Source organism: Momordica charantia (genome assembly GCF_013281855.1).
Source record: "Momordica charantia cultivar OHB3-1 chromosome 4 unlocalized genomic scaffold, Mcharantia_2.0 BLBB01000004.1, whole genome shotgun sequence".
In the NCBI taxonomy this organism is placed as follows: Eukaryota; Viridiplantae; Streptophyta; class Magnoliopsida; order Cucurbitales; family Cucurbitaceae; genus Momordica; species Momordica charantia.
This window is the reverse complement of record NW_028275162.1, coordinates 27,827,667-27,850,160: the sequence shown is the minus strand read 5'-3', so window position 1 is coordinate 27,850,160 and position 22,494 is coordinate 27,827,667. Positions and strand designations below refer to the sequence as shown.

Sequence of the window (22,494 nt, the reverse complement as noted above, 5' to 3'; positions counted from 1 at the left end):
TCATTCTTAATGTTTTAAAAAATATACTCAATAGAACAATAAAAAAAATCAAATGACAAAGTGACCTGGAAATGTTAAATAAAATAAAATACTTTTCCAAATTAGATCTTACATTCTCAAACGAAGGGTAAGAACAATCCCAACTTTATATTTTCCCAAAAAAGTAAGGGAAAAAAACACCATTTCTGTTTTAAGTGTTTTGTAAAAACAAGCTAGAAGAAGAGTGGAGATGTAACACCATGAACAATGATACTTTGAAAGAAGGGCGAGGGGGTTAGATTTATTAGTTGAGAGCATAAATGAGATACACAATACTTCCTGGTTAAATCAATTTCCTACCTTTACTTTCCAATGGCAAACCAACCATTTTAGACCGTTTCGACCAAACAACCAACAAATAATTTAACACTTAGCGAAGAATTAAGCCTCGACTCGACTCGACTCAAGTGACCGCTCCGCTATACATGTGTTGCCGTGGGTTTGAAACAATCGATATTGCATAATCCAACCGATCTCACCATGTCCCCAAATCTGCAGTAGAGTGCAAATGCGAGTGAAAATTATCAGCAAGTTAATCAAACAGTTGCATACATGATATTGGGTATGTTATGAAGTAACTTCAGGGAAAAGGGAAGAAAGGATGAGCATAATGATAAACATTTCAACAATGAGGAGATTCGTAGGCAGACCGGTCGATACTGTTCCTTGCTTTCTCCGGCTGGTCTGCACCAGTTGCCGCTTTCTCCAGTCGATCTAACAACTTTCTTGACTTGTCTCCATTACCATTAGCAGCTTTAACCTTCTCTCTACATTCTGTGCTGACCCTCGGCTTATCTCTCTGATCAACACTCATTCTGGTCTTCTCTCTTTGATCTGTGCTGGATCTTGCCTTTTCCCTAAAATCTGTGCTGTTTCTGGGAATGTCGAGCTGATTTGTGACTTGTCCAGGTCCACTTCTGGGATTTGATTTCTCAATGGCCGAAATGAACTTCTTGAGATGTCTTATGTATTGTGGGTACAGCTCCAAGTCGCAATGGTTTCCTCCCTTTATCCACAATGGCTCGTACTTCTCTTTACAAAGATCCCAGAGTTGCTTTCCATGGGACCAGTCGACAACGTCGTCATCAGTTCCCTACCAAGACACAAGAAATAACACCTTTCATGAGTCAGTAGCTTCTAGAAACCAATCATATGTTGGACGACAGTTAGTATGATAGGCATATCCAACCAGTTAATCATAGACTCATATTCATTTTCACGGATCAGGCATGCATACACATCAAAGGGATAACGTCGGTAGGCACTCGTGTAAATATGAACAACAGCAACAGCTTGCATCCACCTCAAGTCCACAATTAAAAGTTAAGAAAGTGTCTCTTTTCTTTTCATTCTACACTGCAGCATGACATGCTTCAAACATGAAAATCAAGTACTTCATATTATTTAAGTGATAGGTTAAACAGAATCCACCAAAAAGGAACGAGGCAATTCATTAAGATAGCAGTGAGATGATACAAATAACCACAATCCTCCACAACTGTCTTGCAATGAAAAGATAGACAAGAATTTTGGTGTTGGAACCAGAAAGCATGTCTAAAGTTCAAGTATTTTTGTTTCGATGTCTTTATTGCTTCTGCACCAAATAAGCAGGAATACAACTTCGATGACATGAACAAAATGGCTTTAAAGTTGTCCTTGAGCTTCTAATGATTTCTACAGTGGGTCTAAAGAAGTTAAATGCATGGCCTATGAACTTACATAAACAATGGAAGGTGTCATACTGTTCAGAGTCTTCAGCCTTTAAAATGCAACCGAAAGCATTTTCTCAAATGGATTAATTTTAACGATTACTATTTTGCTTTGTCTTTATTTCTCCTTCAAAGGTTTTTGGGAGTTAGGTAAGGCTACCAAAATAGCTCAAAACAATGCTGCTATGAGATAATTACACTCGTAACTTCAGATTTTTAAAAATTAGATAGAAACGGAAACCTTCGTAATTTGCATTTAATGACGTATAATGTTATGGCAATGCATTGAATCGATTGAACCAATTAATGTTTGAAGGCTTACTTTGTTACTACTCTATAGCACATCAACTGTCCACATTTTCGAGCATTCAAGATCTTAGTAATCACCAGATGTTCGAAAGGATACTCACATGAATTACAAGAACTGGACAATTGACCAATGGTATTTTGTCAATATTCTGCAATGGCAAAAATGAAAGAATGATCATCAAATCCAATTTCATAACACAAGCTGACAAGCAATAAATCATCGAAAGTAAAATCAGGAATTAATGAATGTAAACCTTATAAATGTCGAACCAGAATGTTCGCTTCACTGGATACATGACTCGAACACCTGATAAGATTGGACTGTGAAGAACTACAGCCCTCAAGTTTGGTAAACGAGTAGCCAAATCTAAAGTGGGTCCACTGCCAACAGATTGCCCATATAAGATAACATCTTCCTCCTTTGCCCCATATTTCTCCACCAAGCATCTATAGACAGCTTCAATGTCAGCATAAGTATTCTGCTCACTTGGCTGGAGAAAGGAAGAAATCCAAAAAGAAAAAGTCAGCAAACTCTGACTCGGTTAAACAATAAAGCCCAGACTTCAAAATTCTTCAAGAAAACAACCGATGCAATTTGAATTATTTCTAAACCCAAAAGCTAGCATAAACTTACACCTGATGGTATATTCAGTCGTTTATATATATATACATATACATTATAAATACTTCCTATTACTCGTGGGTTGGAAAATTGACAAGAGTAAATGATATTCACATGGGTTTGAACACATAAATGGATAAAAGCCGATTCCTTCCTTCTTGGGTTCAGTTTTCCTTCTTCAGAGCAGCATAGTACTCTTAACATTTATTTACGAATCGGTTTTCTTCCTTTAATAGAGCAGACAAAGCTAGAAAAGGCGATGGATACCAATATTCAAAAGATTTGAATCCTCCATAAAAGTTCCTTGCAAAATCCGATCAACGTGAAAAGAAAATGAGATTTCATACCTTTCCAGTAGATTGACCATATCCCGTATAGTCGTACCTAAAAAGGAAAAAAAGGAAGAAAAATATGTATATAAATGACAAAACCAGCTTTCGAAAACCCAGATTCACTTCAGTTACATACAAAGCTTTTAAAACCAAAGGCTCACAAACCCCATCAAGTTGACTCGGAGATGGGCACTAAGCTCCACAAACAAGTCGTACATCTGACCCAAATCAGCCGCGTTCCCATGAGAGTAAAGCAACGTTAGAGTAGCCGATTGGTTCTTTACATACATGGCCACAACCTGGTTTCCCCTTTTCGTGTTGAGCTTCAAAATGTCGACGTTTCCCCTCGCCGCCACCCCCGTCATCGCCAGCTTCCCGCTCCCCTCCTCCACCTCCTCCACCCCATACGACGGCGGATTCGGCGGAAAGAACGCAAACTTCGCCGCCATGGACGACGTCACCGCCCCCATCTCCCCCAAAAATCAGACGCCCAACACAACAACGAAAAAGCCCTCAGATCAAACAAACACACATCCCCCAAAATATCAAAAAAATTACAACTAACGGCGAACGCCTTTCCGATTCTTCGAGTGGTGGGTCGGTGCGTGGGAATGTATTAGAACAAGTGGAGAGATCAATCAAAGCGAAGGGAAAAAAAGAAGGAATAAAAAATCTGGTTTTAGTTTTAGGGTTCGGAATTTGGGAGATGGGGGGAAGAAGGGGAAAATGGAGGCTTTTCCGGCGGGGAGGGGGAAGGAAGCACGTGCGGGAATTATTGGGAGTGCACTGGTGACAGTGATGTGTGAGAGAAAAAGTACAGTGTCATTGACCGAGCGACACGTGTCCTTGTAGGGTATAGAGATGGACAGAGATTGGGTGGTTATTTTTACTGCGTGACAGCCTTTATTTTTTAATTTTTTCTGGATTTGGGGGAATTTGGATCAGGGAGAAATGGAATTGGGGGTTGTTTGGTGATGGGATTACCGTGGGGGAAGACACGTATTAGGGATTCGGTGGTGTTTGGATGTGGGGATAGGGCTGGCAATTGTCTGTCTTTTCATTGATATCCCCGCTCCTCTTACACACACATTTTTATGTCTTACTATTCCAAGTTTGGGACTTGGGAAATAACAATTTTTAGGTTCAAACAAATATATTATTGAACTGTATTGGCTATCCTATTTTGTTATATTTGGTTGCTCAAAATCGGAGGATTGAATGTTTTCATCTCTATCTAGTCAAAGAATTAAAATTAGTTAATCTAAACACAGCTTAACTCGTTCAATTATATATTGTCCAATGGAGAGGTCGTAAGTTTAAATTTACACTTCGCATGTTGTTGTACTAACAAACTAAAAAATTAAAATGTTTTTAAAAAGTTGATAACACACAAATGGTTATCAAACAAAGCATTTTAAATCGGTAATAAGTCGAAAGTATAATAATTGATAACAAATGTTGAGATATGTTTATTTTTAGGAGTGTTATCCCTTCGATCATTTACATTTTTATTTTGTTGATTTAAAAAATCTTGTATTTATATCAATATTAACATAAGTTAAGCAGGCATACATCATCGTCCCTATTATAGATTTGAAAATCTTATCCTCTTTTTTGTAATGTAATATTTTCTAGAACACACAATTCATCTTTATAAAATCGTATAATTACGAAATGGGACTCGGAGGGTGACGTTGGGGATTGAAGAAATGTGGTCAAACAAAGGGATAGAGTGTGGAAAACCCTACCTCTCATAACTGAACTCAATTGCCTAAAAAAACTATGACAATTAATTGGGCAAAGCTAAAGACCACATTTATTTTATGAAGTTTGAGAGCTTGGTCTTTTTGGTCTTTATAGTTTAGTTGGGAGCTATTAATTAAATATGAAAATTGAACTTGTGTGGTTTGTGTTATAATTTGTATTAAAATATATATATATATATAGGTTCTTTAAATTTTAGGTAATGTTGCTTGATTTTATGCTGCTTGTGAGACTAGTGAAATAATGGTATTATATCAATAAATACGTCTACTAAACGTAGGCTCGACTTTTCTCAACACAAAATGAAAATTTTTATTTTGTACACTATTGTCACGTACTTGAACCATAATGTCGAAATTAAAAGTAATGTTGGACTGCATAAGTAAAAATAAATAAATGAAACTATCAGAATGAAGTTAAAAATCTTTAAAAAAAAAAGAAAAAAAAAAGATTTTGTTGGCTAAGTTTATAATTTTATCCATAATTGTTGCATCAATGTTCCATTTTTCCATAATATTTCAAGATTACCTTTTTTTTTTTTTTTAACTGAAAAAATTAAATATTTAACTTTACTTAAGAAATGCAAGGGGCCCACTAGAGAAATGTGAACATGATAGTTATCTATCTTTTCAAAGAGTTGGCTTTCAAGGGCCCACTTTGTACCAAACAATTTTCTTTTCCCAACTATTATTTTTCTAAGTATAGGCAAACAAAGGTATGGAAAATGGAAAAGTGGGGCAAAAAAAATACTCTCATTCATATAATAATTAGTCATTAATTTGTGGACAACGATTTTCTTTTACAGTAAAATAATGCAAAACATTAATAACTACATTTCAAGGAAATTGTTATGAAACTACTCGTTAATTATAAAGTAATTAACAAACTAACAAAATTGTTATCAAATTAGTCTACCTCCAAATGATATATGCCTTAATTAGTTTGGTTGATTCAGACGTCATTTTTTTTGTCCGCTAAATTTTACTCATTCCCTTGAGTTCGAAAGTTGATATATTTGTCTACTTTGAAATAAGTTCTTTTTTTATATTCATAATATGCAAAATAGAACCTTCAACATCATAGACGGAATTATGCTCTAATTGACAAAATAATTATTATTACTTCATGCTATGACGGTTAAAAATATACGATCCATCTAATTTTGATTTGTATTTTTAAAACTTTGTTTAAATTGTAGACACATTTAAAACCCAACAATATTGAAGTTTGAATTAGGCCTAATACATCGGCATTAGTCTCGATGGCAAACGTTTAGGTGAGGTGGAGTTCTTTGCCCTCGAGCTCAATTCTATTTGAATAAATTTTTTGTCTCGAGGAAAAAAATACCAAGAAAATCTTACTTGTTCCTAACCTCGTCCTATTTTTTAATCCTATGAACCATTAGAAGTGACCGCTACTTCTATATTAGATGAGTGCATATTCATCTCCATTCAAATTTAACTGCCAATAAATATTAGTTAGTAGTACAAATTAGTCTACCGACTCCCATTTTCACTTCTCCAGCTCCAAATATCATCGTTATCTAAACAATTTTTCTAAATTCGACAAATTTAGAAGTAGTTTTGTTTCCTACTAAGAAGGTAATAAAAACACAACAACTTGTTGTAGAAAAAAAATAACAATAATGTCATTTGGGACAACTCTGCCAAGATGCTCTATAATAGTTGTTCTTACAAACATTGTTTGTGGTTGTGACATTATTAATGTTGCTGTCCATGGTTTGCTGCCATATTGAATTCAATTTGCTTCTGTCAATGGTTTGGAGTGTCATTTCCCTTCATTCTTCGACCTAATAAATTTTCTCTTCAAATTCTATTTATAAAAGTCGTCTTTCGCAAGTGTTACTTTTATCTCGATAGTTACTTGCCGAGATAGGGTTAACGTGTCAAAGTGTCCTTTACGTTGAGGAAATGACAAATAGATTGGCCTAATTATACGAGCGTTTAGACTAATTTACATAAATTTTAACTAATTCATATGGAATAATTATTTGACTCTACAATGTTTCAATATAAGATAAAATTCTTAATATATTTCTTAGCTGATCAAATAGTTTGATTTACCCAATGATGTTTAGGCTTATAAGTTGTTCTTATTAAATATTTTGATTATATCAATTATTGTTAAAAGACCGATAACCATTTTGTTTTATATTTTTATAAATTCTAAGTAACTTTTGCTTTTCAAAATCTCCGTTTTAAAACGATGCCCAACATTTATTTTTTCATATTTCTCACAAAATTTTATCTCCAAAAATTTAATTTTCTTTCTCTAAAATTTTCATGTCCATAATATTTATTATTATTTTTCATTCTCGATAAAGTTTTCATCTATATATATTATTTTTTTCCCAACATATCATTCTCATTCTTTTTTTTCTTTCTAAGCATTTAATATTTTTTCAAACTTTTAACTATCTCTCAAATTATCAGTTTTTATAATTTTTCTCTCTTTATAATCTTTTTTTTTCTCTAGCAAAATATATCTAAAATTTTTCTCTATCTAGTTCTTTCTTTATTTCACTAGAACTAAAATTTCTTTCCCTTTTTAATTGTTGTTATCCAACGTGGTTTTTAATAACTAATATAAACAAATGTATGTATTTTTTTATAATACTATTTCAAAATCTCATCCACGTAAAAATTTTAATTTTAGAAACATTTTCTCCAACATGAACATAGTTCGATAGTAATTGACATGTATTCCTTCTTTCAAGGTCGGAGATTCAATCTCACATATTTCCAAATTATTATATTAAAAAAGAAATTATAAAAATAATTTCATAACATTAGTTCTTTGCATCATGTCAATGATCTCGCCCCCACAACTCTTTTTATTTTTAAAAATGTGTTTTTCAGTTTTGTTTCAATATATTTATTCTATTAATAACTATTATAAACAAATATATACGTATTTTTTTCTAATACTATTTCAAAATATCATCCACATAGAACTATTAATTCTATAAATATTTTCATAGCATTAGTTCTTAAATCATGCTAATGTTTCCACCTTCACAACTTCCTTTTTATTTAAAAAAAAACCTATTTTCAGTCCTTTTTTCAAATATAAATTATAAATATGGAAAGATAATCAGAGTACAACTCATTAAATTATGCACGAGCCAGAATAGTCACACCTTCTCGATCTTCTCTCGTGCCAAAAGGACACCGACTTGGTTTGACCTACCTCATATAGCATGGTCATTAATTGATATGTATTATCAATCACCATTAATTTGAGATGTCCACACCATAAACCTCACTATCAACTTATTTGTGTGTAGATATACTAATTACTCTAAAAAAACATTTTGCCTTTCAAATTCAAATTCAGACTTAAAAGAATGCAAATTATCCTGCATGGATCCTTAATATTTTTTAACTTGTTTTGTTTTGATCTCTAAATTTTCAAAAATGATATGTTATATTTATTTTTTAAATATTTATTTATGTGTCTTATAAGGGTAAAAATTAAAACCATGCATTTATTTATTGTTCAATTGAGAAGATTCAATTACTTATAATATTAGAGTTATTGAGAAAAGTTAAAGAAAAAAGGCACAAACTTTGAAGGATTTATATTTTTGAAACATCTAAATCAAATAAACCCTTTTTTTTTCCTCCATAAAGCACATTATTTAAAAAACTCAACAACCATATTTTAGAAGTCGTGGAGCCCCGTTAATAAAAATGACCAGCAATTTAGTGGACCCCAATTTTATACACTTGAAGTAGTCACAGCTCACAAGGGAAATATTAATGTGTGCCTTGTGTCATATGCTATCTTCTTTTTTTTTTTCATTCATTTATATTAATCAATACATTTTCGTGAATATAAATTTAGCTCGACGCTAATTGATACGGTTCTATAACCAATAAATTATGAGTTCGAATTTTCCATCTTCCATCATTGTACAAAAAACAATAAATAAAAAACAAATATGTACTAATTTAGGAACCGAAAATAAAAATTATAGACGTAATGTTTTTATTTTATATTTTGAAAAAAAAATATGCTAGTTTGAAAATTTTATTTTTCAGTATGTAATTTACCTATTTGTAAATATATTTTAGTTAGATTTCAAACACTAAAAAGAACAAATAAATATTGTTGTGATTATTATATTTTGGCTTTGGATTTGAAATATTCATTTTAGTTTTTATTATTTAAAATTTTATTCATTTAGTCCGTCCAATACTTCTAAAAAGTGAACATTTTGATCTTTATTTTAAAATATTAGTACAAAATTTATATATAATGGAATCACTTGACTAATTTTTTGTTATACTAAAATTGTGATATAAATAAATGAGATAAATGTATTAAAATTGTAGTTAAATTAAAAAAAAAATTTAAGAAATATATGTTTTGTTTTTTAAATTTGGAGCATTTTAAAAATGACATAACTAAACAAGCAAAGTGGGATTCTATTAAAAAAAAATTTGATGAAAACTAGAATCATATTAATTTAAAAAATTATTCGACATGTTTAGTTATATATTTATAAATTAGTGATAGTTATCTATTAAACTTAATCTAAAATAGTATTAATTAAAAAAAAATACATATCGTAAATTTCGTAGAATTATTATTTATAATATTATGTTATATTTTTACACGTTTTAATTTCAACTAAAACGAGTTTATAATATGAAATAATATATTTATCAAAGTTTTTATCTTTTTTAACATAACGATGCATTTTAAAGTTTCAAAACTTATGGTTTGAAAATAATGAAAACATAAAAATGTTGTTTTCATAATTGAGTTTCCAACTTCGGGTATGAAATTTAAAATTTTTTTAAATATAAACCACAATGTTTTAAAAAATAGTTCAAAATATATGGTGGTTTAATTAAATTCAATTCTTCTATTTTTAGTACACAGTGACAACTTGAATTCAATTACTCTTTTGAGAAGTTGGAAATTCTCCCTTATTTAATTGTCTATCCTATCAATTAAGTTACTATTATTTTTTAGAAAACCGTTCAAAATTAGTATAATATACTTGTTATATTATATAAGCATTCTCTTAATAATAATACCATATTAGTACTCATTGGAAGTATAACTAAAAAATTAATTATGTGATCAAAACTTTTTAAAAATCAATACCAGTTTAGGAACTAAATTATGATTTAAATCTTAATCATAAATCAGAATATCTATACTAGACTTTAAAAAAGGGAAAATAAGAAACAAAAGAAAGAAAAGAATCAGATGTTGGTCGTGGCATCTTACGATTTGGTGAGGATCCAATCCCACGTACAACTGTCGTACCTGAATATTTCCTGCGATTTATTTTTTTGAAATTAAAAAATAATAATAATTCGGCGAAATAGTCGCGGAGAAAATCAAACAAGGAGCGAACAGTTGAGAAAGATGGGAAGGAAGAAAATCGAAAGAAAATAAGGAACAGGCTTCTTCTCCTGATTTTCATGCCGAATTTCTAATCACCGAGCTCTCCACCAAGCTTTTAGTTTTTACTCATGGCGGAACCATGCCGACAAAGCTTCTGCGCGCCGTTCTCGGGTTCCATGGCTATATCGTTTTCGTTTTTCACTCGCATAAGGATCTGATAGAATCAAGTTCCACTCGATTTCATTTCTCTCTTCCGTTTAATCCCAACTGAAATGTGGTACTTACCCTGAAGATTTTGGATCTTTTGAAGTTATAGGCGTTCGAATTTCGATAGGGTTCGGGATTTCGTGGTAGATTAAGGAGTTTTATTGCGTATTTGGGTCTTTTGTGAATTAGACCATCGTCATGGATGGGCTTGGGGAATCTTCTCAATCTGGGTCTGGAGTAGTTAATCCTCAATCTTTGGAGAGTGGAGTTCCCCGTGAAGATGGTAGAGTTGCTGAGCAAGTGTCGCCTTTAAGAGGCGGTGGGAGGAATACGAGTCCGTTGGGTAGGGCAGGATCGAGGAACACTAGCCCTTCAAGGCAGAAGGTTATAAAGACCAAACCACGTGGTTTAGATGAGGAAACAGTTACGACATTTGGTAAAGCAGCTCATCCAGATGTTCAAATGGAGGATAGTATATGGGCGATGCTGCCTGAAGATTTGTTGAATGAGATCTTAGCTAGGGTTCCTCCATTTTTAATCTTCAGGCTGCGTTCTGTTTGTAAAAGGTGGAATTCGATTCTTCAAGATTCTAGTTTTCTTAAATTTCACGGGCAAGTGCCCTCACATGGGCCTTGTCTTCTCACATTTTGGAAGAATTCTCAAACCCCCCAATGCTCAGTCTTCAGCCTGCCGTTAAAAACATGGTATAGGATTCCGTTCACATTTTTGCCTCCCTGGGCGTTCTGGTTGGTCGGTTCATCTGGTGGTCTTGTTTGCTTTTCTGGGCTGGACGGGCTAACTTTCAAAACCTTGGTATGCAATCCCCTCACACAAAAATGGAGGGCATTGCCAAGTATGCATCATAATCAGCAGAGGCAGCTGATTTTGGTTGTTGATCAGAAAGATCGGTCATTTAAAGTCGTTGCAACTAGTGATATTTATGGTGACAAGTCTTTACCTACTGAAGTTTATGACTCAAAGCTGAACCGGTGGTCACTTCACCAGACAATGCCTGCAGTAAATCTTTGCTCCTCGAAGATGGCGTATTGTGATTCCAAGTTATATTTGGAAGCCCTTTCACCACTTGGTTTGATGATGTATCGGCTGGACACAGGCTATTGGGAACACATTCCTGCTAGGTTCCCTCGTTCATTGTTGGACGGGTATTTGGTTTCTGGTACACAGAAGCGTCTATTTCTAGTTGGAAGGATTGGCCTTTATAGCACTCTTCAAAGCATGAGAATTTGGGAACTGGATCATGCAAAGATTATGTGGGTGGAGATTAGTAGAATGCCACCAAGGTATTTTCGAGTTTTGTTGAGGTTATCAGCTGAGAGATTTGAGTGCTTTGGACAGGATAATCTGATCTGCTTTACATCTTGGAACCAAGGGAAAAGTCTTCTTTATGACGTGGATAAAAAAATCTGGTCCTGGATTGCTGGCTGTGCTCTGCAGTCATGTAACAGCCAGGTCTGCTTTTATGAACCAAGATTTGATGCTTCTGTATTCTGAGCTTACATTTTTGTTTCCAGTGAAGATTCTTTATTACATCTTTTCTTATTTGAGGCTCAATTTTTCATATAACTTCTTCGTGTCCATATCCATGTATATTGTTTCCTCACTAGGTGATTACTGGGCGATCATCCAAGTTTATTCTACTGTTTTGGTGGATTAACTGCGTGGTCATAAGCCTAGGAGACCAATTTTGTTTGCAAGATTAGCAGTAGTAATAAAATAATAGTTTCAACCAAGACTTTCTGTTCACGGATTTAACTTCATAGCTTGAGCATGGGATAAACTGCATTCAAGGAAATTATCTGGGTGATATGGTGACATTTGGGAAGAATGGAAGCCAAGTTTGTATTTTCTGATGTGTTGGTTCAGGTTCACTCCAAGTTATCTCTATGGAAATAAGCTCCCTTGCTCTTGCAGTTCGATCCGAGACATTTTTGTGGGCTGCTGACTTAAAAGTTCAATTATGACGATCAAGAATGTTAGTGCCATTTGCAGGAACTTGCAGTGTTGGGTTTGGTTCTGGGCTACTAGCTGCTTCAGTTAACGTAGTACTTCAAGATGTTCTGAACATCATTTGAATCTGAGCTTTCAGGCTAACTTCTATGGTTGGAAAATTGTTGTTTTGACAATTGCATATATAAAGTTTGCAGAACTTTTCGCTTATGTAAAAAGAATGATTTATATTATCTGTTCAGGACATGATAAAGGAAAATTTCTTCAAGTAGTTTTTAGTTTAACTGGAATTGTTATACCACACCAGATATTTGCCCCTTGCTATGTTCTTAAATCTAATGTAAATTGGCTTCAGAATTCTAAAATCTTGAGCTTTTTCCTTTTTCTTTCAAAGTAATTTCTGTTAGGACCAGATTGGAGCTATTGTGAGATGGAGGGAATTCAGCATTTCACCAACATGAACCATCCCACTTTGGTTTTTCAAATGTTGAATCATTTCAGATTTCACATCATCAGACCTTAATATCTCACCCCGTAGCCACAGGTTCCGGTGGGGTTATGTAAGAAGTTGAGCTATAAGAATAGGGTGTAATTCACATAATAATGTGGTTTGACTTCCATGTCTATGACTTCCTAGCTAATACCGTTAGACTCAGCACATAGTCTGGTTGAGCGCCGTTTCAGCCTGCAAGCTTGTGTCGAATGACTTGCAAGATCAAGCTTATTTTGCTGTCAAGGATACTGTTTAGCCACTTTTCTTTCATTCTTTCTCCTGTATGTTAACATGATGTTCAAAGCATGGGCATACAAGGATAAATGTTATGGAACCCGCCAACCTCTTTGGAATTCCTCAAACCATCTTGGGCGAAAAACTCTCAAGTTTGTGGAGAAGTTGGGATTGTTCAGCTTATTTTTTGCATCAAGTCCACAGTATAATCAGATGGAGGAAGACTTTGAAGTGGACTATTTAAGGTAAACTCTGGTCCCCATCTGTTCCTCCTCTCTTTGCTTGCATAAAAGGAAAATAATCCATATGGCCAGGTCTTGGAAAACAGTTTTTCTTTAAATTCCTCTATATTTTACTTATTTCTAAGTTGTGCACACATCAAGAATATATTTTATACAGTGGTAGGCTTTGAATTCCTAGCTTTGACTTGATTTTTTTAGTATCTATAAAACCCTCGAAAAACCCACATTTGAATCTCTCATTCCCTCGTTTCAATGTGGAAAGCTCATACAGGAGAATGAAGTAACCCGGCCGGTATGGTGCAAAAAAGCTCAATCAGCTTAACAGTTCTATGGCTTTTCTGTATCATCTCCGTGGTTGGGAAGTCTCTTGCACACGCTGTTCGAGGTATATTTTGCTCTTTCTCCATCCCGTATCTTTTGTGAATCTTTATATTGACAATTATGGCAGTTTCTTAATCTGTTCTCCACTTCGCATATAAGGTAAAACTGGCTTGCAGGAACTGAAGACAATGCTTCATTTTTACTAAGGGTATGCTTTCCGTTTCATGGTTGGTTAAAAAACATACCTCGTTTTTTCTTTTGCTTTTCTTTACCTATTGTACTGGGGGTTTTTGATTAGCGACAGGATCAAAAATTCAGCAGGATATCTCCTATGACATCGATGATACCACGAGAATCGGCAGAAAGGGGCTTGGAAGAATGGAGTCATTTGAACCTTTAGTGATGAAAAACGATAGAGAAGAGGGACTGAACTTAAAGGCTTCAAATAACTTAGTTGGAGGGAGAGAACTTAGATTGTACTGCAGATTTAGAGGTAAATGTAATATAGCTGAAAAATATGAAGTTTCTGGTTTTGCTTTCGCTGCTGATTATAGAGACCCTCAGCGCCACCCTCCTAGACATAACTCCATGAAAAGAAAGCATTGAGTTCATACCATTTTGGATAACTCCCGTGGTTTGTTTGGTTGATTCACTTTCTGTATTTTAAAGATTCATATCAATTATTAAGCATATGCTTTCCCGTTATATGCATTATTCAAGATATAACACATATTGTGAAGCTCTTGAAGTTGTATAACATTTTTTCTGTACTTAGATTTTTAGAAATGAGTGCATTTGATAATGTTTGTTGTTCAGCTTAGTTAAACTATGCCTAGATTTGAAATGTAGAAAACAAACTTATGGTTTCTACCTACTTTTCATTGAGATAGTGAGAATTTACAGGAAACTATACATCATATAGAAATACATCTTCAAAAACTAGTCTGAATACAAGTCACCTATCCAACGAACGAAATCCTTGGATTTTAGAACAAAAGTAACCAACAAATCGTCAACCTAAGCGTAGCTCAGTTAGTTAAGATATGAATTCTCAACCAAAAGGTCGGAGGTTTGAATATCTATTCCCACGTGTTATTGAACTCAAAACGGAACCAACAAACTCTGAGGAAACCCAAAAAGTACTGATTTCCTTTAATCACCGGTTTCCCAAGATTAAACTTTTAAAACTTATTCCTTCATGAATTCAGATTCATTCAAATGGTGAGTCAAAACATCTCCAAACAAGACTCTCTCTGTTCTGTGGAGTATTATCATTTCAATATAATTGATTAAATTGGATGTTTGGAATCTTGTTCTTCCTAAGAGACAGAATTTGGACTGTTTGATCCAAATTATCTTATATGGAGTTGGAATTTCGTCCCTTCAGTTGTCTTTATATAGAGAAAAAAAGGTAGTCTCTAGAAATCTGAGTCTGGATCGAACTTGCAGTTTCTGTTCTGATAGGAAACAGATGCCCTGTTCTGATACAGAAACGAAAATTTGAAACTCCACATCTTGAACAGCTCTTCAAGCTCTGACATCTTATATCGAGCATCGATCAAGTTGATCATTGCTTTTGCCACATAATTACATGAGCTTGTAGGTCTGTTACTGTGTTTTTTTTTTCTTTTTTATATTATGGTGGGAATATGAACTTCCAACCTCAAGGAAGGAAGTAAATACCTTAGTCGTCGAGTGATGTTCATATTAGCTACATATGAACAAGTGAGTTGTGCAGTGGAAAAAATAACATTTTGAAAGTACATAGTCTAAAATGACAAAATCAAAATTATATAGCAAACATGAGCTTAACTTAGTAGTAATTGACACATGTCTCTGACCAAGAGGTCACGAGTTTGAATCCCCCGTCTGTTGTACTAAGAAAAAAATTATTATTTAAACTTTTAGTTTTTAATATGGTTAATTTGGACTAAATATAAATGACATTTTAAAATAAGGGGATCCAAGTTAAGTAAATCAATTGGCACTCAATATTAAATACCAAGCTCACTTTAATATAAAACTATTAATATACTCATTTTTCAAACTAAACTTTCTATTGATAAAAAGTTTGAATGTATTATAAAATAGATCCCAACAAACCAAATTAAATCAATTGGTTTGGTTTATTTATGTTGTTTAGAGTTCAATGATTCCACTGGCTTCCTTTCTGATTTGACTCTAATGATTCTATTAGAATTTTCTTCGAACTATACTATCTAATTTAATGGCAAACAAAAATAAAATATAAAAAATTATTATAGGGTTTTAATATAACTTTTATGATATATAATATATATGAAAAATTAACAACTTCACTATGTCTTAGACAAGTATAATAAACTAAGAAATGTGACTTTAGAATTACATTTCTCGCAAATTTGAATGTAGTTTAGTGGATAACTAAGACATCTATTATCATCCTAAAAGTGGATGGTTCAATATCCTCACTCCGTGATTGTTGAACTAAAATAATACATTTCTTACTTAAAAATCTACCCATAATTTTATCGATTCTTAAAATGAGTAAAATCAATAAAGACGTATTTATTGTTTAAACGCTAGAAACAAAGTCCTGAAATTAATGAGAAAAATAGCCTTAAAATATTAGAAGTCTCGACAAATACTCTAACACGTTAAATTTTTTATATATGTAGATCGATAAACCGATGGAGGACCAAATATGCTTATGTTTTACAAAGACGAAATCGTTATATGATAAAAATCAATATTTTAATTTTGATGAGATTTTTTATGGTGGGAACTAAATTGTTACAAATTTTAAATTATAGGAACTAAATTATTGTACATTAAAGTTTATAAACTAAATTATTACTAGTTTGAAAATACATTGACTAAATTATTACAACCAGGGGCTAAATTTACCACTTTTAACAAAAATATAGCCCTAAAAATAATTTGGGAAAAAGATGGTGTTGGTATTTGTATACATAATTGCAAAGCTTTATCATTTTCCTCTTTGGTATTTGTAATAAATAAGTATTGGAATAATTTTTCTTTAGGTGTTGTAAAGTGGAAAGAAGGAAAAAAAGAAGAGTCTATTTGGCATTGTCAACTCACCAAAGTCAAAAATAAAAAAAAATAAAAAAAAAAAGAGAGAAAAGAGATGGAAGTGGATTGATTAGTAATCAAATCAAACTATTTCAAAGAAAAATGAAAAGATAGTAATTAAATTCAAAGTTATCAATGAGTCTAATTCCTCTCAAAATATGGTGGAAATTAGAAAATACATTTTCTAATTTGTTGAAGAGACTTCGATGATGAAGGGATTAAGTGGCTAATAACGATCAGAAAGAAAAAAAAAATTTAATATATTTACTAAACCTATATATTAAAATGGCCGTGAACCGTGAATGATATTATCACAAATTTCTCAATTTTAGCCTTTGAAATTTTCGTATATTAAATTTCATATATATTTTTTTAGTACAACATGTTGGGGAGGGAATTCGAACTCACAACCTCTTGATTTTCATATTTAGTTTTATATCCGTGAATGATAATATCTTAACTAGAAAATTTAATGATCGAAATTTATTTGGTAGTTGGAATCATTTATTATATAAAGCAGGGGTCTCTTCAAGTTCTACTTTTTTTTTGACCAAAGATTTCTTTAACCTCTTAAATGCTCCTAAGATCAAACTAAATTGAGTCATATAAGAATTTTTTTTCCCTCATGCATTCAATAACTATAAACAATGACATAATTTAGAATAAAACTTTTCTAAAATATACTTCATAACATTATTGAGTGAGAGAATTTTTTTTAGGTTTAAATACTGTGTTGATATCAATATATCTATTTTGGTCTATGTCATTTTAAAAAAAAGGATAATTTTGATCCAAATTTACAAAATTTTAAAAAAAATTAGTGAATTAAGTATCATGTTAATATTTTAATCGAAATAAGCAAGATAAAAATGAAAAAAAAGACCTAAATGGTCACTTTTTAAAAGTAAAGAACTCGAACAAACATTTCAAAAGCAAGATTAAAATGAACAAAAGTTGGATGTTTTTAAAATATATGACCAAAATTAACAAAAAATAAAAAATACATGCATCGAAAGAGTATTTAAACAACCTATTTTCTAACATTTGAGTATTAACATTGGTGAAGAAGAAAAATGCAAAAGTCTTTAGTAAGTTGCTCGTAGCTAATTAGAGCATAGTTCAATTAGTTAAAATTCAAATTAAAAGATAATGAGTTTGAATTCTCACCCCACATATGGTACTCAATAAAAAAGAAAAAAACTTGTTCAGTCGTATTTTTAAGTAAAAGAAAGGTTGGTAATACTACTTAATCGGGACAGTTTTCCTTTCCTAATATATGGTCTTGAAATGTGCCACACAACCACTATGGATGGATATGGATTGACTTGAATGTTGTTTTTTTAGTACAACATGTGGGAGTGAGGAACAAACTCACAACCTCATGGGTGAAGGTATATGCTAATTACTGCTGAACTATACTTGTTTTGACGAATTGAATGTCATTAAGATGACTGAAAATTCACATCACTCTCTAATAATGTAAATGTTGTAAACTTAAACTAATTGTACATTAAATTAGTTTAGAAGCACGTACACTAGCCAAACACGGAAACATACATAAAAGGCCGGATCATAGAAACTAAAATCATAATTTATCAAGTAGTTTCATCGTAAGTTCCAAATCCAAATCCAAATGCAATTTGCCTTGAAAAATATGGTGGCGACTGGCGAGTGATTTATTCAATGGGTATATAATATGAATGAGAGGCGCATAGGAAGGAGCAGCATTAGAACAAGACGAGAGTAATGACGGCTGATCCGTGCTGTGACTGTGACAAAAAATATTCGACCAATGGGATTTGGGTTCCCACCAAATACGAATTCTCTAACATCCCATTCGCCTCCTCCTTATTCTTCTCTTTTCTTTTTGCCACTTGCAGCTCTTGCAGTTACATTCTCTGGACTGGGTCCTCTTTCGTCCTATTTAGTCGTGACCCAACCGGAAAACACCCATCAGAAGCTACGAAATTCATCGTCGATCGTTGTTCTACAGCCGTTGAGCATTTGGGGGTTCCTGACCTTTCTGGGGTTCGCTTAATTTCATCAAGTTCGTCGTTTTCGCCCCTCTTTGGGAGTTCTGTAAGTTCTCGTTCATTGGAATTTGGGTTTTACGTTCCTTCAAGAACTTCTGCCTGGTTGGCGATGATCGGTGATGATTGATAACTTTGCTGGAACTATGCTGTTTTGCTATTTGATTCACAGTTCTTGGTTTAAGTGCTTTTTGTGTTCCATTTAAAAGTTTTTGTGTAATTCATTTGGAGTTTATGGGAGTACCCACTTATGCGAGTAGATATCCTTGGCCAAGTGATCTGTTATGATAGTCTCTGAGTTGACCCCCAAATGCTCTTCCTTCCAGTGAAATTTGTTTCTGGAGTAATAAAATAGCGAGTAACAACTTCTTCTGATGAAGTCATTGAGTTTACATAGCCTATGAAATGTGAAATGAATCATTTGGTGCTTCCATGTTTATTGTCTCTGAATTTTTTCATCATTCTTGAATATTTGACTTGTATGTTCCATTTTTCATTCACCTTTCTACATCCACACTTTGTAGGTTGCCGATCAGCAAACCTTCAGTTGTCATTGTGCAAGATGTTTTCTCTGATTGAATATAATACGAGGATAAAAAATGGGTCACCAAGCTGATCTAGTTATCATCGGCATATCTGTTGGTTTGGCACTTGGTATTTTGATTGCTATCCTGGTATTTTATGGTATAAGATGGTATAGAAAGAATGTGCGCCTTCGTCGAAGTACAAATGAGCGTAGTCTAGCAGCTATTCAGATTCGAACAAATGGAGTGGATGCGAGTACTGAATTCAGTGCATCTCTTTCTGGTTCCATAGCTTTTCCGGGATCTGAAAAGCTCCATAAAGATTCTTGGTCCCCTTGGAGGAATCACCACCACAAAGATTTTGTAGCTTCTGCATCCGGTGTTCTTAAGTACCCTTACAAGTATGCAGAATATTTAATCTCTCACGCAAGTTTTTTCTTTTGTTTGTTTACTTATTTTTTGAAATGCTTTGCATGAGAAAACCTGTGAATTATTATTATTTCATGCACTTGTTTCCCCTACTTACTCTTTGACCTTTTGTTCTTGTCCTATACTTTTCAGGGATATTCAGAAGGCTACAGAGAACTTCACTACTCTTTTGGGACAGGGATCGTATGGTCCTGTATATAAAGCAAAGATGCCCAATGGAGCAGTTCTAGCTGTTAAGGTGCTTGCTTCAGATTCCAAACAGGGTGAAAAAGAGTTTCAGACAGAGGTGAGAATATTAGCCACATTTTCATTTCAGTGGTCTAGGGTAGATATTCTAGGCTCTCTTTTCTCAAATCTCATGTATCAATATAGTATAGGATGTATTATGTTTGCTAATATGTCCTATTTATAATTATTTTTCCCTCAAAAACAGGCAAGAGAACCTGCTTAAGAATCTTCTTCTCTATTAAGGCACTCAAGAATAACATTTCTATTCTTTTGCTTTGAGAATCATTGTTTGTAAGGACTTCAGGAGGATGAGTTTTCGACCTCCAAATGTTTTAGGGTTAGACAGTTGTGCTAAATTAGTTGAGGTGCATGTAAATTGGCTTGGTATCCAGAGATAATAAGGACACGGATATCCGGTGTACTAGCGTCAAGGAAAACTTTTTAGGATTATTTCCTAGCCAAGAGAGGAGAAATTCAGGATGAAGTTAACCATTTAGTAGTTGTATATTTTCCTCTCCATGCTACTGTCTATTGGTTTGGTAATTTATTTTTCTCCACATGAAATTACTTTTGTAAATACTTTATATTGACTTTTATTTAGATATCGGTGAACACTTTCTATTAATATCCAGAGGTTGGTTTGCTGCAGGTTAGTCTACTAGGAAGATTGCATCATCGTAATCTTGTGAATTTGATGGGGTACTGCATTGATAAAGGAAGCCACATGCTAATCTATGAGTTCATGAGTAATGGAAGTTTAGACAACCTTCTTTACAGTGAGTTCAAAGCCCACATTGAAAGATATATTTTTATGTCTATTGTCTGAAGATTTTCTGAAAATACCTTTTATAAGTCCTCTGGTGAAAGTGAAAAACGCGTTAGCATTTATAGAATGCGACTTGAAAATCTTACATTTTCATCAGTGTCAACATTAGAATTTAATCCTTAGATTTATGACAGACTAGTTTGCAGTTCAGATTTAAACCGATTTACTCTCTTCCGTAAATGAGTTTCTTGCCATACATGAATTCAGATTCAGAAAATCGGGTCTTGAGTTGGGACGAGCGGCTTCAGATTGCTCTCGATATTTCTCATGGGGTCGAGTACCTTCACGAAGGGGTATTGTATACTAAGTTCCTTATCTTTCCTGTTTCATTGGTGCAAGTGTTTGTAGGATAATTCATTTATGTTTCTTGGAACAGGCTGTTCCTCCTGTCATACATCGTGATTTGAAGTCTGCCAATATATTGTTGGATCATACAATGAGAGCTAAGGTAACTTTCTGGAGAGCATTTCTTATTGTTTGGTATCTCACCCTAAGTAATGCCAATAATTTAAAGAGAAGTGCCGATCAATTTTGTTGTTTTGGATAGAAATCTACCGATCAAGTAAATGGAACAGAAGACATTCCTTGTCAATGATAAGGACTAAAATAAATTTGTATGATTAAAGCTCCAAAGTACAGTCCAGTTGGCAACGGCTTGACTTGGTCATCGGATTTAGAGGTTTCAAATTTAAACCTTAGCTTAATATCAAAAACCTTGATGTTTCCTGGGTCTAGGTCTTGGAGGTGGCATAGGTGCCCCTGAGTATAGGGGAGCAAACTCCGACTTCCCGTTAACAAAAGAAAAAAAATCTGGGATTAAAATAGAAGATTTAAAAGTTTAGAGATCAAAACATGATCGGTATGAAAGCTCCGAACCAAAGAATCATGTTGGTCCCTCCATGTGTGATATAGTGTACACATGTTTATTGTCTCTGAATTTCGCCATCATTCTTGAATATCTGACTGACTTGGATGTAGGTTGCTGATTTTGGGCTGTCAAAAGAGGAAGTTTTCGATGGCCGGAATTCTGGTCTGAAAGGTACATACGGCTACATCGACCCGACATACATAGCTACGAACAAGTTCACGATGAAGAGTGACATCTATAGTTTCGGCATAATCATTTTTGAACTAATCACGGCCATTCATCCGCACCAAAATCTAGTGGACTATATTAGTCTCGTGAGTTTTTCCTACATGTACAAGAATGTTAAGATTTTTGAAGTAGTCATTTCATGGTTTTCAATATACTGTCTCAGGCTGGTATGAGCCATGATGGGATTGACGAAATAATTGACAAGCAACTAGCTGGAGAATGCAACCTTGAAGAAGCAAGGAGGCTAGCTGATATTGGTCATAGATGCTTGCACAAAGTACCGAGAAAACGACCTCCAATTTGTGATGTTTCGCAGGCGATATTAAAGATAAAGCAGAGGCGACTCGGTAAAGTTAACATGTCTTTCGCTAGCATGGATCTTTCAAGAGCAGTGAGCAGAATTGAGGAACAACAGGTGGAGTTGAGTAGGATTGCTAACCTAGCATGAATTCAAATGATTTTAGATACTTTTTTTTCGCTTTCCCAAATCTCGGTCGTTTGTTTTTCCGTTGTCCCCCTCTGGAAGAAGTTGAAAAAACTCATTGGTATCAATTACAATTATTTTCACTTTTAACTTCTAGGACGACGACATACCTTAGAAATTAGTAGGATCAGATGGTTGCTTCGTGAGATTAATCTAGGTAGGATCAGATGGTTGCTTCGT

General features: G+C 33.6%; 3 protein-coding genes across 11 annotated transcripts; 2 read left to right on the top strand and 1 right to left on the bottom strand.

The window, feature by feature from the left end:
* Positions 1-250: 250 nt before the first annotated feature.
* Positions 251-3,768, bottom strand: LOC111006483 (alpha/beta-Hydrolases superfamily protein). The gene is made up of 6 exons (XM_022278449.2): positions 3,177-3,768; positions 3,027-3,063; positions 2,312-2,548; positions 2,159-2,206; positions 690-1,132; positions 251-531 (listed from the first exon to the last, which is right to left on the bottom strand). Exons 1-6 carry the CDS (start codon positions 3,479-3,481, stop codon positions 459-461), a joined length of 1,143 nt encoding a protein of 380 aa, XP_022134141.1. The 5' UTR covers positions 3,482-3,768; the 3' UTR covers positions 251-458.
* Positions 3,769-10,141: 6,373 nt separating this feature from the next.
* On the top strand, positions 10,142-14,427 carry LOC111006363 (Galactose oxidase/kelch repeat superfamily protein). 9 transcript variants are annotated; one of them, XM_088123454.1, is made up of 3 exons: positions 10,142-11,837; positions 12,730-13,689; positions 13,785-14,427. In XM_088123454.1, the coding sequence occupies exons 1-2, from the start codon at positions 10,566-10,568 to the stop codon at positions 12,730-12,732; spliced, it is 1,275 nt and encodes a 424-aa protein (XP_087979580.1). In that variant the 5' UTR covers positions 10,142-10,565; the 3' UTR covers positions 12,733-13,689; positions 13,785-14,427. The 9 variants fall into 9 exon arrangements, with proteins under 9 accessions (XP_087979580.1, XP_087979575.1, XP_087979574.1 ...); XM_088123449.1 differs by having other exon boundaries at positions 10,143-13,307; positions 13,576-13,689; XM_088123448.1 differs by having other exon boundaries at positions 10,143-13,307; positions 13,567-13,689.
* A 3,999-nt stretch (positions 14,428-18,426) lies between these two features.
* On the top strand, positions 18,427-22,410 carry CRLK2 (Protein kinase superfamily protein). The gene is made up of 8 exons (XM_022278784.2): positions 18,427-18,776; positions 19,252-19,652; positions 19,813-19,966; positions 20,558-20,684; positions 20,942-21,027; positions 21,111-21,182; positions 21,713-21,916; positions 21,994-22,410. The coding sequence occupies exons 2-8, from the start codon at positions 19,327-19,329 to the stop codon at positions 22,276-22,278; spliced, it is 1,254 nt and encodes a 417-aa protein (XP_022134476.1). The 5' UTR covers positions 18,427-18,776; positions 19,252-19,326; the 3' UTR covers positions 22,279-22,410.
* Positions 22,411-22,494: the final 84 nt, after the last annotated feature.